This window comes from Plodia interpunctella, chromosome 14 (assembly GCF_027563975.2).
Source record: "Plodia interpunctella isolate USDA-ARS_2022_Savannah chromosome 14, ilPloInte3.2, whole genome shotgun sequence".
NCBI lineage: Eukaryota > Metazoa > Arthropoda > Insecta > Lepidoptera > Pyralidae > Plodia > Plodia interpunctella.
In genome coordinates, this window is record NC_071307.1 from 3,601,687 (window position 1) to 3,618,249 (window position 16,563).

General features: G+C 35.0%; 1 protein-coding gene across 1 annotated transcript in view; it reads right to left on the reverse strand.

The window, feature by feature from the left end:
• The window catches only part of LOC128675531 (runt-related transcription factor 3-like), a 33,385-nt gene that overhangs the window by 3,152 nt on the left and 13,670 nt on the right, over positions 1-16,563 (reverse strand). Inside the window, exons 3-4 of the mRNA XM_053754998.2 lie at positions 16,360-16,473; positions 13,080-13,244 (exon numbers count right to left, since the gene is read on the reverse strand). Of these exons, the coding sequence (XP_053610973.1) occupies positions 13,080-13,244; positions 16,360-16,473 (279 nt within the window). The remainder of the gene's footprint in view (positions 1-13,079; positions 13,245-16,359; positions 16,474-16,563) is intronic.

Consider the following 16,563-nt stretch of genomic DNA (forward strand, 5'->3'; position numbering starts at 1 on the left):
TACTTTGACAAATAAAAAATTGCCTTGTTAGTAGTAAAGGTAGGACAGTGTCGAGTTTAACTAATGAAAGAAAACTCATGTGGAGGTTTTCATTCAATTAACAAATTCGATCACCGACTGCAAAACGCGTGCGCGTGCGCTTTTTTGTATGGAATTATGGTTTAAAAGGCTATGCATTGGGTGGTTCGCAGAGCGTTTCGACCGCTGTGGTCGCGCTGTCATTGAGTTTTACCTTATGACTGTACCTACATTAATTACTCTGTACTGTAGTAATGTCTATTTTATGAACGATTGATTTTGGAAATGATTCCTTCCTCAAGAAAATTGACGGATTGTAATGACCTCGTAGCCACAGCGGTCGAAACGCTCTGCGAACCACCCTAACTTTTTTTAGAAATGTTTTTTTCTAAAATATTTTTCATAAATTTATGCAATGACTATTGGTTGGTGTTGAAAAACCCATATATTAATGCATATCTAAAGATTTTAATATCAATACGCACATCATTGTTATAATGTTGTTAATATGGAGGTCACGTCGTATATTATACCTACGCGCCGGGTTTGCCTGTGATTCATACGATTATGGTGTAGTAAATCTTCGAAAGTGGGACCTTGTTGCCAAATTGTAAAAACAATCATCCTTTGTCACTTCAATCCCTTTGACACATGCGACATTGACCGGGGAAAGTTCATTATTTACAAATTAGCCTTGTATTGGCAATAGGCCAACCGGCGAAAATTGTGACACAAATATTACAAAAAGCACACGCGATTACATATTTTTACTTGCATATTTTGAGATATATCTGGGGAAAATATTTTTTTATCAAGATAATCCAAATATTCTGATGATTAGATACTTTATTAAATAGGTAGGTACCTATTCATGACAATAATTAAGTTCCTAGGTGCCTAGTTATATTTGTTTATTTATATAGTTATTAAATATGTTCTAGGTACTTGTATCAACAATTTCTGTAAATATATTACTGGTTAGTTTATTTGAAGTTCAATGATTCAACAATTGATATACGGCTCAATAAATGATGACTCGACATGTCTTTGTATTTATATTTGAAGGAACTACGCGATGGGTGGCACGTACACATCGTATGAATGCCAATGGTATTTTAGGCATAAGTTGGTTGTCGTAAGTAAGCATAGTACATCTACTTGTTCCAATGAAGATGAGGTTAGATCGGAGATTGAGGTAATAATAATTTATTAAAAAGTCGTGTCATTTAATGATAATTTTGTTCAACATTTCATTCAACATTCACGTGAATCAATTCCCTGCCTGGCCTTGGCAGAAGGGGCAAACCCAAGAAGTGGCTGGCTTGATGTCGTCAAGGATGATATGCGTGACAATGGTCTGAAAACTAGGGATGTCGATGAACGTGTGAATCGGAGACGAAAAAGTAGGAAAGCGGACCCTGGGCTCCTACGTTCCGGGGAAAGTCGAGAAAACGCCCAGATGAGAGGGAGATTTATATACGAGTAATGGGTATAAAGATTGATTAAAAATATTTAAAATCATATCTCCGGAAGCATGGAAGAAGAAGAAAAAAAGAAGAAGCATTGTCAACTATCGATGTGACAATAATAAAGGTGAGTTGCACCGTCAAATTTGACGTCGATTTTAACCGGCGCCCCGCTGCTGTTTAGACAAAATGTCATACTTTTCGTTTTCTGCTTGCTAACATTTGTGCCAGATTTTAATTTTATTAAAATTTTGTTTATCTTAAAGTACATAGTGTCTCATGATTCCAAGTCCAACAAGTGGTCTGGAAGTTGGTCTATGCTTTAGGTAGGTAGGCGGGTTTTCAGAGCGTTTCGACCGCTGCGGCCCCGCTGTCATTACGAACCGTCAATTTTCTTGAGGAAGGAATTATTTCTAAAATTAATTATTCATAAAATCGACATCACCACAGTACAGATTAATTATTTTAAAGTCAGATAGTAAAACTAATTCATGTGTTTGTTAAAATTTAAAAAAATGGAATCGTAGCGTTCGAAACGATCTGCGAAAGCGATGATATCGTGTAACAAACTTTCAATTGGTACTTACTCAAGCATTTTAATCAAAATATGAACATAAGTTGATAAGTATTGAATCTGTTTGTTCATAAAGTTAATTAATTTTATTGCGATTTTTATTTTACATGAATGCGCAGCGCCTACGAGTGACGTAAATTGTACGGTAAACCCAATGAGTCCAATCTTGAGTTACAAATTCGGAAAATTCTGCTGGATTTGCATATTATTGTTGTTTATTGCTAGGACTTCCAGAAAATAGATACTGTTTACGTATTCTTTACTAAAGGATTTATTTTGGTTAGGATTGAGCACAATATGGTGAATGAAGTTGCAGTGTAAATATAATACAGATGGCAGAGATAACAGCACATACAAAACGTAAAAAGTACAATGAAATTAATTTTAAAATAATTTGGAGGCGTTTAAAAAGGCATCATCAAAAATAAAGTTGTAAATTGGTGATACTATGAGTACTAAAAATATAAAGCATTGGGATATTCACAATAAAAGTATCGGATAATGATTTACGGTGCCGGCACAAGAGTACTACAAAATAAATAAATACAGAGTGGTGGCAGAGTATACATTTAATATATTTAGAAATTTTAATTGTTAATTTAAAATTTCTGCATAAGTGATTTTATGGTAATCCATGAAATCATTTTAGCGATATGTTGGCTGAAAACAAAGTAATAAGTAATTAAACTTTTAAAAAATGACACAAAATAAAAGTAAATCAATTTACAATTACAGATTCTAATATAAATATTTACAAAGAAAACATAATGTACATCTGAAGAAACATTAGCTTTGATCTCCTTTTACTGTAAAGTTCATTAAGTATGTATTTGTTATATACTTTTCTAAGTAGAGATTATTACGAACGCTACTTGATTGGTTTTTAGCACCTACGATAAATTCATATCTAAGGTGATTGTTAAAGTTAAAAACACAAGAGCTATAATTGTATGTCCTAGTTATTTTGAGTGGAGCCGAATCGAACGAACCCACTTCATTTTGCGGTTCGACCGATCACTGTTCCTAATTTTGCGCGCTCGCACATGAAATTAAAATCGGTTTAATTTATAATTGAGATATGCCTTTAATAAATATTTAATTAGGTATCTAAATAAAAGCGGCCATCAGATTGGCCTGTGGTCGCGATGTAGTAATACTGCAAAATAACAATGTTACAGCCCTAGGAAAACCGCGGCGTTACCAAATTGACGATCCATTTAGAATTTTCCAATTTCATTTGGTTCGCGATTTAATTATTAAAATAATGATGTGGCCGCATTTGTACAAAATACGATGATAAATTAATTAAGTCGGTATCTATGTACTCATCGTAAGAGAGCTATAATTTTTTAGATATCTGCTCCCATTTTGTAAATGTGTTCAATGAAGGAACGTATAACAAAGGAGTAATCTTCTAATGAGAGTCATACTAATATTTTTAAAAACAAACTGAGCCAAAGTTTTGAATAACTAAATGAATAAATGGTTTGGTAGGCAAAGTTGTATGCAGACTTCCGAAAAAGTAGTTTAATAGTTATTATTTTTGAAATTAAAGGTTTTAACCATGACGGATCATTTGGATAGGAGAGTCAAAGCTATGCAAGACATCACTTTGATTGGGGCCAGAACAATGTTTGGAAAATAATATTTTCCATATTATACTAATATTCAGAACAAAAAACCCAATATTCAGAATAATTTTTCTATGACTATATTATAATATAGTCATAGAAAAATGAAAACAATGCATAAGTATAAATAAATATTATATACACTAGTAAACCAATTAGAAGGTAATCTCATATGAAAATAATACGTGAAACGAAAGCTACCTATTTATATTTATATAAGTCTTTGTTCACTTGGCAGATTTATGAAAGCAGTTTGCCGGCATTAACATAGTAGGTAGACAGGGAGCCTAGGCCTGCCGGTGACGTGGGATAATTACCAGCTCCCCGCGACCCTCACCTCACACCCCGAGCACCCCGACGCAGTAATGTCACATTAACAACCCCACACCTCTGGATCTGTCAAAACATCGCGCCGTATACCGGCGAAAATAAAACGCTCTTTGGAAAATCCGCACGGAAATGAGCTGGGAAAATAATTCATTTATTGTGTCGTTCGAAACTGCTATTATTATTATCATCATATATCATGCGGGATAAATGTGGAAGTTTCCTTTACTATCGTCAATTGACGTCAATTCATTACTTAACTATAAGTTTTCCGCTGCCCCCATCGATGACGTCCACCTTTCGCTGTTTGTTTATTCACAGCCATCATTTTAACCTCTTTTTTTTGACGCCTTCTCCTTCTAGCGTCGTTTATATTGACACCATTTCACGTTTCGTTTCGATGGCTTTCAATTATCGAATCATCTTTATTCACACACAATTTTTAAGCCTAGATTTTTTAACGTAAGTATGCAACAATCATTACTGATATGAACAATGGCTTGTCAAGTAAACTTGTCGAATGCAAACACGTGTCTGGACCAATCAGACGCGCTGATTAGGGGTGGGGGCTAATTAGCGCCTTTGATCGCGCCGCCCGTTCTTGTTACACTTGTGTGTGCTTAGCTCATTGAGGGCTTGATGACATGTCATAACACGTTAATAATCAATTAATTAAAATAATCAAAAACGTGATGTTGTTATGTGGAAATTATAAGTAGCTTTATAAGTTCCAAACAAACATATGTAAAAATAAGTAATGACTGTTTAAAAAAGGTGACACTCTAAGTAGATGTTAGCATCTAGGTCCTGGTCCATTGCTAAATTGTGTTGACCTCATGTTCCACTCGTGCAAACTGAAAATACGGAAAACACTCTGTGACATCTCTAACAAAGCCCAGAATAGCAATACATATGAAGCCATTATAAAGATGATCAATAAACAAGCCAATAAATATCTAATATCTATTCCTTGTTGCTTCATTAGGTACAACATATTTCTTTTATTTTTAACGCAATAATGAAGCAGATAGGAATGCAAAGGACTGACGCAAATAAATACATAACGTGAGAAATTATACGAATACTCAGTACCTTGGGAAAGTGCATATTTGGTCGAAGCTGTACAAATCTCATTACGCTGGTATAAGATTTCTCACCCCTCGTTGTTTTGTTGAGTTTTTGTCGGTGATCACTTACATCGTAACAGGGCGTAATGCGATACATCCTGTGCGCTTGACGGGTCCTGCCTCAGCTTGCAGGATCATCTGATCATTCTTAGATACTGGATGATTATTGAGTTTTAAAGTTTCTAAGATTAATCTTATTTACAAAGATTTTATTCGAGCTTTTATTTACTTTTCGAACTATAAGTGCAACTAAGGTGTAAACGTTAGTAATAAGAATTAATTACACTTGAATTTGATCGTGTGATTCCTGAGGAAGGTGTAGGTGTAATTACTGTTTATAGTTACATGGTCGCTAGTTACAAATAAAATATAAACAACCAAGTAAAAAATATTTTTCAGAAATTTTGGTCAGCAGGTAAGTTTTGTAAGTAAAGTATAGTAAGTTATCCAAGCGAGAGTTACGCAGAATTATAAAACTACGTGTTGGTAGTGTAAAACAGTGTGGCAGTGTTGCTATTGATTTGTTTTTTGCTGGCGCATCTTGGTAGCCGTGATGAGCCGTAATGATAGTGCTCTAGGAGTTGCAGCCGACCGCAGCCGCGCACGGCTTCCAACTGTATTATAACGATCTTACAGAATCAGTACTTTTCAACATTTATCATCGAAATAGTCGTAGCTGTGGATCTCTTGACTAAGGCCTTCCAGATGCGATCTTATGTTTGCTTTACAGAATATCATTCTACATATATTTCACAATTCTTTTGGAATGTTCACTAAATCCCAAGATTTCATAGAATTTCAAGAAGTGGGCCCTCAGACCACACGCACATATATTACTAGCGCCACGTCCTGGTTGTGAGAATTTCGCTAAATACATTCTATGTGATATGAGTTTAATGGGTAAATTAATAATGTATCGTACGATCGGTCAGATCCACCAGATCCGACGGACTCGAAATAGAAGTAGGAGATTGTTGGTTATAACCTAGAATGAGAGTAGATTGAGTTTTTCTTCTTGGTTCACAACAATTTGTATCATTTTTGAAAACGATGTATTTATATATAAGAATCGATAAAGATTAAAGATTCAAATTTGGATTTGAATCGAGTCATACGTTCGACTCAGATCTATATGCACACAATGACATCCTACAAAATGAATATTCAAATCTTTGCCTTTCTAGAAGATGAAAACCTTTCGTATATTAAGTTGAGCGTTAACCGACTAGAACCAAGGTCGAGTAATGGTAAGTGGTGACTTTTCAATCGTATAAAACACAAACGGTAACATTGTGCGGTTCAATGCGTTTGCTTCTAAGACACGTTCACTGTGTAATGTAAGTTGCCAAGATTAGAAGTGTGGCCACTAAATACACGATTGGAAGTGAGTAAGTACAAGTAATTTGTCTCATAAGCTATGTTTCGATTGCTGACCATTTCATTCGCATTCTGCATCTAAGGGTAAGACATATTTAATCTGCGCCGTCCGTTTTGAACATCAGAAAGATAAGCCCATGACCCATGTACCGGAAGGTACAGACAGACGGTCAAGCAAAGTTTTCAAGTCCTGTTAGTCAGTTTATTCAGGAATGTGGATATAATTTTTTATTTTTTTATTTGTGGAGTTTACATTGTAAACAGAATTGTAGTTATATTGTTCAGAGCTTTCATTTCATTTAATGTATTTGCAATAACATCATATTCATCTTGCTAGGCATTGCCGTGAACGAGAGTGAGGCAAACAAATATTACTGCGAATATTCTTGTATGCATGTCGAGGAAATAAACAAATTATATTTTACAAAGACAAATCTACGCTCATTTGGATACAAAATATTTGATCGCTGGTTCCGCGGCCACACCGAAGGTATTGTTACACGGAATGGATCCGGCCGATTGACGACCGTTGATACAGCCGGTCGAACGCGTAATCTTATCCGAGAACACGCGATACGCGGGCTAGCGTTACCTATCACATCTCGGTACGCAAGGAATGGCAGCTATTGCTATTTTTATTGACGCATTAACCGTTCTTCTATGTCGTTTTGCATCTATGAGGAAGTAATGTAGAGTGATGGCTATTATCCATAGTTCTCATTGAAGCTCTGATAGGTTATAATCGTGAATGTTTAGTTGTTTTAAACAACATATATGTTATCTGCTTTTCGGGGGACCGACGATGGTTTAAAATTTTTAAAGATGTACTTGTTCTTAGTTAGGTTTACATGATATAGGTACTCTGAAATAAAAATCTGTACTTTCGAGTTAATTTCAATTATAAATTGAACGAGTACGTAAAACGAGCTGCTCCACTGTTTTGTGTGCGCTGGCTTTGTGCACTGCCCGTGTTCTCTCATTGAGATAATCAGATCATACCGCCTGACGGGACACCGCTCGACTTATGTAGTTCTAAACCAAAATAAATTTAGGTCTTCATCAAACGAATTCTATAGTTACTTTATAAACAGTTCACATAGGTCTCGGCCAATATCATAAATATACGAAAATTGCTTCCATTTTCCAATATAATTTTTTACAAACTCAAACATATTACCGACAGAAGGCAGCCGTGCAACACGTAGAACTATAATTGATTGTACTTATTGAGCCCGACACCTCAAAAATGTATCGTCCGATATGAACGGCCAATATTAATTTCCTATCCTGCTTCAACAAACAAGTTTTTGTGTAAAAGAAAGGGATAGAAAATGGACGGTGCTATCCGATACGCGTTTTCCTCTGAAGGATACGAGTACGTGATTCGGTATGTTTTTTTCGTGGGTGGAATTATTTGTAAGGTTTCGTTATGTGTTGCTCATTACGGTACAAGCGCGTATCCTGCCTTGAGACCGCAAATGCGAGACATTACGCCTGGAGAGCCACCTGACCCAGGGCTGCAGATAATGCCTCGTTCGTGGTACGTGCTCGTGATTCCATAATCGATGGTAAAACAAAATCCTCGCCATCGATAAGTGCAATCGTTTTGATCCAAGGCCGGAAGGGAGATATTGGAGTAATAGGCTTTGTTGTTTCTTAATGAGCTGTTCTGTACGATGTACTTGGAATTATGATTTTTTAAATGGAAAGCAAGGGATTTGAAAAAAATATTCCTTTTGCCGAGGCCGGCCTTTTATGCTAGCGTTTGATAGCTTTTGCACGTATCTGTTACATCTGAGTAGTACCTATTTGGTTAAATGATTAGCATCTAATAATGATAACAGAATCTGCAACAGCAGGTATAATGTTACAATATCTTTAGTTTAGATGGATTTCTGAAGAGTCAAAAAAGGCGTTTCTTTTTAATGTAGTTTTTTTAAATAATTAGCATCGTGTATCTTTTTGAAACTTTCTACATTTTATTTTTCTTATACATTTATGTATATACTACCAGTGCCCCGGGACTTCACTCTCGTGGGAATTTCGGGATAAAATGTACACTATGTGTTACTTCAGGTTATATTCTACTAGTGTACCAAATTTCATAACAACCCGCCCAGTAGATTTCGCGTAACAAACGTACATACACATATACATACTCACAAACTTTCGCATTTATAACATTAGTAGGATATAATATCCTACAGCACTAAGTCTAGTAGTGTTGCTTATGTGACCGAAATAACCAATCTTGCGGTCGCCGTGACGTAACGCGCCCTAACAAGTTCGCTAAAATTTAAATGTAGAAAATGTAGCCGATGGAAAATAGTGGCGGATTCTAAATGAGGGGGGGGGGGAGGACGCTAATAGGGTAAATAAGTTGAGTAATGGACACGGCGGGCTTCGACAACACTGCGTTAATGTTGATCGCTACACGCATTTCGTTTTTTGGACACAAAATTAGGATGGAGTTTTAGAAGGCTGTTAATTTTATTTCAACTTTTTCTTTTTTTTAAATATAAGCTCAGATTTTATTTGTTTGTGATGTAATGATCGATCCGACATGGGTGATATAATTTTACATAAGTGATTTCAAAATTATTTAGTAGGTACAGAAGCCTATGCCTGAAAATATAAAGCTTCTTACCATATATAAACCCACATTAGTGATGACGATCTAAAACTCTAAATGTTCAATACTTAGTTCCTATGGAATACCTACTTAACTTTCAAAATTTCATTTATTCCTTCATTCTTCCATATAAAGTAAATATTTAAGTAAGTTTAGTAAATATTTTTCAATATAATTCTGCTATAAAGGTTTCTTTGAGTTGCTCTATTCAATATCCAAATCTCCTGTGAAAATTTTACGGGTGTTTTAAAATAATAAATGTTTCAAAATAAAAGTTCATTCTCCCTGTATAAACTATAAGCAGGTAAAGATTTGGTACACATACCTCGCTAGCAATAAAGAAGCTAATTGTAAAATCGTCGTATCGATACTCGGTAACTGTCCAGCGCATCCAGAAGCTGTGGTTTGTGGCCACCGAGCTTAATTCGCCCGCACCGCTCCGCCCTCATACATTTTAATAGTTTTAATGCTCCAAGAAGTCAGCAGCTCCAATTATCGACTATTTCTGACAAGCCATTCGTGTTTTTTGTCGACGGTCATTACGGAATCCTTGGATAAAGACGTTTCAGTGTACGTGCCTAATCAAAAATTTGTATTTTTAAAGTCTATTCGAAGAAATCGTTGTTGTTTATCATGTGTGGAGGGAATTGCGTTAGTAATATCATCTGGTGTGATGTAGGCGCGTGCGGGGCTGATGTGGGCGGCGACGCCGCTGACCAAAGATGGGTTTAAGCCCGGGTATAAATTAGGCATAAACGATTTTGCCCGGCGCGCGGCGTAGCCTCATCTGGCAAATGGGTTTGCGCCCGGGCGTAAACTATCTTTGACGCCGGCGAATCCGCAGCCGCTTATTACATCCCACAGTAGCATGGATTGTAACCGCAGCTATTGCCCCTCGATGCCTGCAGCCCCATCGATCTATAGTTTCGTTATCAAATTTTCACACGGACCCTCTCGCCCCAAGATTGACTTTATTTGAGTAAGTGTAACCACAGAGATACGCGCCGGTACCCTCACAACTATTAAATCGACTTCGCTGTACATAGCACGCCCAGTTCGATTTCTAGATAAAAGCACTGACAATTTAGGTGTATTGTAACGTGAACAGAGAAAAGTATAGCAATAGAAGAACAGGTAGGCGATCGGTAGCCAATCACGGCGCCCGAGATATTGATCATCGAAATTGATCAATCAAATCGAAAATATTGTACCGGAAATAAGGCGCGATATAATACTTATTATATTGTTTCACGGATTGAATGTTTTCCCAAATGGATATTATCTGTACAGTTATTTTTGTAGATGAAATTGTAACACCTTTTAAGATTTCCGTGTTCGAAACAAATTGGCTGTTTTTATCACTGGATAAATTGCATTCGTGTGTTGTATTTTCATACATAGTGATAATTTTAACGTTTTAAAATATACGAATAATTAATTAGATGAGTACAATATTATTTATATAAGTATTTCAATTTTCTGTGAATATTTTTATGACTAAAATGGACTTGTAACCTGAGATACGTAATGAAATACTTAAATAGATAAATCGATACATGTTGCCCTACATGAAATGGCCTCTGTGCCTACAATTTGCAATGATTTTGGTGTCAATGAATTGAGGATTTGTGAATAAACTCTTATTCATAAATCCTAACCAATATTATAAATGCGAAATTAAGTTTGTTTATTTATAACCTCTTCACACTTTATCTTCTCACTTTATATATATATATTATAATATTTATATATATTTGTAATATTAGTGTCAAATCATTTCTGTGTGTATTTAACTCTGCGCTCACGACCAAGCTGCCTGGCTGTAATGACGCTGCGCCGGAGTCGCTTTTTTATCTCCGCGTTTGACGTTATTGTTATTATTTTTCTCTCAAAGCTATCTAGAAGTCGACGACCCGGGTTACGTTTGAATATTTAGAGCAATTTATGAGTTAGAACATGAACATTTCTAGATTAATTTATTAATCATTTCTAGAATAAATTGCATTGTACACACATACTTAAATGGATATTCTGTGTATTCTGAGATACGATTAAATCAATATATATAGATAGATATGAATCCGTTGATATATCTACTTACTCTGTTATTCATAAAAAAGTTAAAGTGTTTTGTCTCTAGTCGCACTTTATTATATTTGCCATTGACAGAAAGAGACAAAAAATACTTTAGCTTAACTTTTTTATAATAACAGGGTTAGTAACTAAAAATATTATATGTTGGGGTTAATTCCAAATATTTGTATGACGCGGCCGTCACAGCCCGCTCCTGCAAGGTGTTCTCCCCTCATAATTGGAGGTTCCGATGGAGCTTGGCCTGTGCGTAACTCCGGGGAGAGAGAGGGGGGACCCTGGTGAACCATTTGCACGAACCGAAATGATTGTTGTTTCAAACGAGGTAAATTAGTTTAGTATCTTCTTATATCTGTGTTTTTTATGTGGCTCAAAAAGTGCGCTTTTCAGGATTAGTTATGGTTTCATTTTCAACATTCATAATAATTATGATTTTTTAAACCTTTATGATTTTTACATCTGTATTTTTGTACCTATGTTTGACAAATAAATTGATTGATTAATTGATTAAATATTCCGAATTTACTTTCATACTATCCATACTAATATTATAAATGCGAAAGACTGTCTGTCTATTTGATATGCATATAGTTACAGACCCCTGTTCCAACATAGGCTACATTTTTTTAAAAGTCAACCCCCAAATTACGGGGGTGAAAAATCATGCTTCCGCTTTCGCAAATAAAATCACGCGGGCGAAGCCGCGGGCAAAAACTAGTGTTTAATAAACTTATGTAAATTTATAATATAATACCAAACTTTAAAAATCAAGAAGCCAGTTGCAAACGGTCATGTAAATCATGGCAACACTGGTAGAGATGTAATTTGTTTGTAATTTGCCCTAAATAACTGTAAACGGAGTAGTGCGTCAAATTTATTAATATCCCGGCTCATTACCATTGCACTCACAATCACGACCCTCTAACTGACTACCGCCTTATTTGCCGACGACCGAGAACTCAAGTTGCCTTACTAATCTATTAGATAGATCAGTTTTATTTATTGATGTTTACAATGCACTGGATATATTTGTGTATATTGTCAACCCAAGTAGCAAACATCAAAATTAGCTATACAAATTTTCGCATAGACATTATTTGGCATTTAAATTAACAAAAATTTAATGCATAATCAAAAAAAATATTTGAATGACAAACCGAATTATTGCAATAGACAGTTCATAACAAAACGAAATTATAATTAGCTATGTTTCTTGGATATTGTAAGTCCAAGTATGGCTCTACTAGCTGCACCCGCGGCTTCGCCCGTGTGAATATTCTGCAGGAACATTTCTTTTTCGGGGATGAAAGTTATGTCTATGTCCTTTTTCGTGTATGCAAAATTTCAAAGAAGATTGTTTGAGTAGATAAAGCGTGAAACAAACAAATAAATTTACTTTCGCATTTATATAATTTATTAGTTAACTTAAGATTAAGATACTATAAATTAAATAAAAAAAACTTAACAATGCCGTGTCTACACATTCACAAGTCTAGTTCATAAGCTATGGGGCGTTTACAAGGCAATCTCGGCGACTTTCATCAGCAGCGCGGCAATCTGCTCACTAATGACGACCAGCTATTACGCACATTATTATACGAGCACTATACAGCGCCATGTCAACTACCTGATGCTCGTGTACTACAAGTCAAAGATTAGCATTTTCTTTTAGGGTAAGTATGTATTTTTTTATCCCATAAGAACGCGATTCCCGTAGGATGTGGTCACATAGTCTGATAGCGCTACTGTGCATAAAATTAAAAAAGCAAGTAATAATATTATAAGCTGGTAAAACTGATGGTTTGCCGGTAGTAAATAAATAAAATAAAGATTTACCACCAGTAGGCAGGTTAGCGTTGGTTTTGTATTCCCTCTCGTCGTGCGACATGGCTCGTATGCTCCTCTCTGGGGGACTCTTGTACTCCATGCCTCGCAGGGCCGAGTCGATCATCAGCGTCCGATGGCAGCCGAAACTTCGGAGGGAGTGGGTCACATTTGTACCTGTGATAAAAATTAAAGGTTTTTACAAATGACATTTTTGACACATGGTTTTATTATCGCCTAAGCTTCGATATACATAGTAAATCCAACAATATCTTGTTGCATACAAGAGTTATTTGTGGAAAATTTTGTCAATGTAACGAGTGTATTTAAAACCAATGTGTTTTTAACATTTTTAATTTAATATTATCATAAATTCTTAACTTTACACACATTCTAAATACCTATTATGGTCACAAGCAATATTTTTTCTAAAATTTCATACAGATAAATTTAACTTGAGTACTAGTTTCTAATATTTTTTTATATCACCTGACATATAAGAAAGGAATAAATATTGCCAATAAAATAGAAAATCAATTATAGCAATCGTAACATCGTTTCCTGTGTTCACTGCCAAATAACAACGTGTCAGTCACCTTATTAGAATGAAAGGTGGTATTTTTTTGGCCAGGTCCTAAAAGTCGGCCCTCGGCCTTTATTCGAAAAGGCACCGCTGCAATTATATATATCCCTTGTATATAAAAAAAATAAGCACATAATTAGTTTATGAGTTTACACAATACAAAACATATCGATGCCGCAATTATATCGAAAATCGACGAAAACAATTGCCGGGAGTTAATTATTGTTATACAATAGTAGAGTAGAAATAGCATTGGATACGGAACGTTGACGAACGATAAAATAATAATTTTTATAACAATTTTACGTGCTAGTAGTTTGTAGCTTTGATGAACATGTACAATTTAAAATTTGACATGAAGATGTTGAAACATCAGATTTCTGAATAAATGTTTTGATTTTGCTAGACACATTATCTAGTAGAGTTAAATCACAGAAATAAAATATTAATTAAACATGCCAGGTTGATTTAATAGTTCTATTTATTCTACCATTATTTTTTATTTTAGTTATAATTGATCCTATAGAAGTCAGAAGAAATTTTGTTTTTATTTTTGGCGAACGGCTGGTTACTGTCACATATTAAACTCGTTTGTAATTTTCCAATTGTATATCTATGTTTTTCAAAGTTGCTATACAATAATCTTCGAATGAAACTGAAATTATGTTTAAATTTATGTATTTTTATTTTTAACATATACCATTACTGGTTATTAATTCAGTTACAGTTAAACAGTACCATATTATAAAGTTAATACGATAGCATAATCATAATGCAGTTCATAACAAATAACAAATAGTCCAAACTATATTATATAGTAATTATCGATGTCGATATTTAATCGCGCGTTAACATCCCTCGGCGAGGGTCACTGAAGCGGCTTACGGCAGGACCTACAAATTAAGTCTATTAACTAAACTTTTAAGTCCGTGCACGCGAGATTCCTTTCTTGTCCCGTGGACTTTGGGGCTTATTCGCTAAGTACTTGCTTTTGTTCAGTCTTTGTCTGATATTCAGCGGGGTTTAAGCCATGCATTGCGATAATTTCGTTAAATGAAGGGTGGGCTTTGTTTTCGTTTGTTATTTCGACGATAGGGACGTTTCGAGGACAGGCTTCTCTAATCTTGTCCATAATTATATAAAGTTTTCCAACGATTTATTGTTAATATTTCTGAGTTATTTCGGATTTAATTCCGACATACTCATGATGTTTTATTGTGCTTTAAATGGAAAGAAGAATATTTTTTCTTGAAAGTCGGAAAATATGAAAATGTATGCTACAGCATAAGTCCTCACAACAGCGTATTGTGTTCGTATGTGAATGTATATTTGTTATTACAGTCGCGAGCACAAAGGTGATCCTGCGAGGCAGTTGTGAGCCGTGCGTGAGTGCAACTTATTACAGATATAATTTCACTATTGTTTGCCGCCGGCTCTGCTGCTCCATATGGCGTAACGTGTTTTTTCGCCCGCCAGCCAATTTCGACGATAGTTCCTCCAAAATATAGAAACTATAGGGAACACACTCCAGTTAACGTCACAAGAACACAAGGGTTGCGGTAAATCAGCCGATAACTTATGCTGGCACTAAGGATGCACATATGCACACTAAGGAAATATTATTTTAATTTTTATAAGTATAATCATACAATTTGACGTAAAATATTGGAGGAGTTAAATTACCACCAATCAAATGTTTTTATCATGAATTTAAGTTACAGTGTAAAAAAAGAAAAACTTAGGTAAACTATTAAGCCAGTTTGTAGGCACGTACTATCATGTGAAATGAAAAATATAGATGTCTAGTGTGTAACCAAAAGCTTTATTTCAATGAAGTTTATTAAATTATCAATTTTAATTTCATAATTTATGACAAAGGTTAATGAGATATCCTTCTCTTCCCTCAGTATTTTACACCAGCCAATTTCGTCGATATTTTGACTTCTTTTCAGTCGTTTCTCGCGTGCGTGACAAGACCGGTACGGCGGTGGCGGAAGACAGTAATATTATCAATTAATTTGGCAGATATTAAAGGAATTGGATATTAATTGAATTCGGTAAAAGTGGATGCATTATTTAATTTTCGGATTCGATAGTAAAATCGAATCCACGCAACAATCAAATGAAGTAAACGATCAAATGAAGTAAACAATCAATTGTATGTTTATGTTACAAATTGTCACAAAGACACACCTCCGGTATAAAAATACTTATTCATATCTCTTTTCGGAAGCAAAATAATGTGAAATGAAATGATAACACATTAACATAGTACGTAACATGGCCGTCCTTCGTCCGACCCAGTACGGTATCGCGGTTCCGTGGGAAGAAAATACTTATCATGGCGATACCGCAGCAATACTGAACATCGTTCGAAATTGTGTGATAATAATAGACGTAATATTCACTTGTTTACGAACTTTTGTTTCCGTTGAATCAAATATTATTTTTTATACAACGTGGAATTTCGAAATAGGTATAAAGTTTACTGAAATCTATATTGTATTTGTAAGCTTTATGAAATTAGGGTTACCTATAATTCAATTTCAATTTTTGATCTAGTTACTAAAGCAGTCCCTTGTTTCCTTGTTTTGTCTGTATATCCAAAATATACAGACAAAACAAGGAAATAAAATACGTATTCCATGTGCAATAAAATGTATATATAAATATGCATTTTTGTGTATTTTATTAGTATACAATACTTACTAGTTTTGGATCGTGGTTCCCGGGGTCCGTCCACGGTGACCTTAATGGCTTTTTGGTATGTTGCTACTTGGGGTGGGTTCGTCAGTATTGTTATCGTCAATGAAAAACTCTTGCCTGAAACAAAAAACAAAAACAAAATTATATATCATTTTATTGTGTGATCAGATTTATAATGAAACAATAGAAACTTAAAAATTCTAAAAG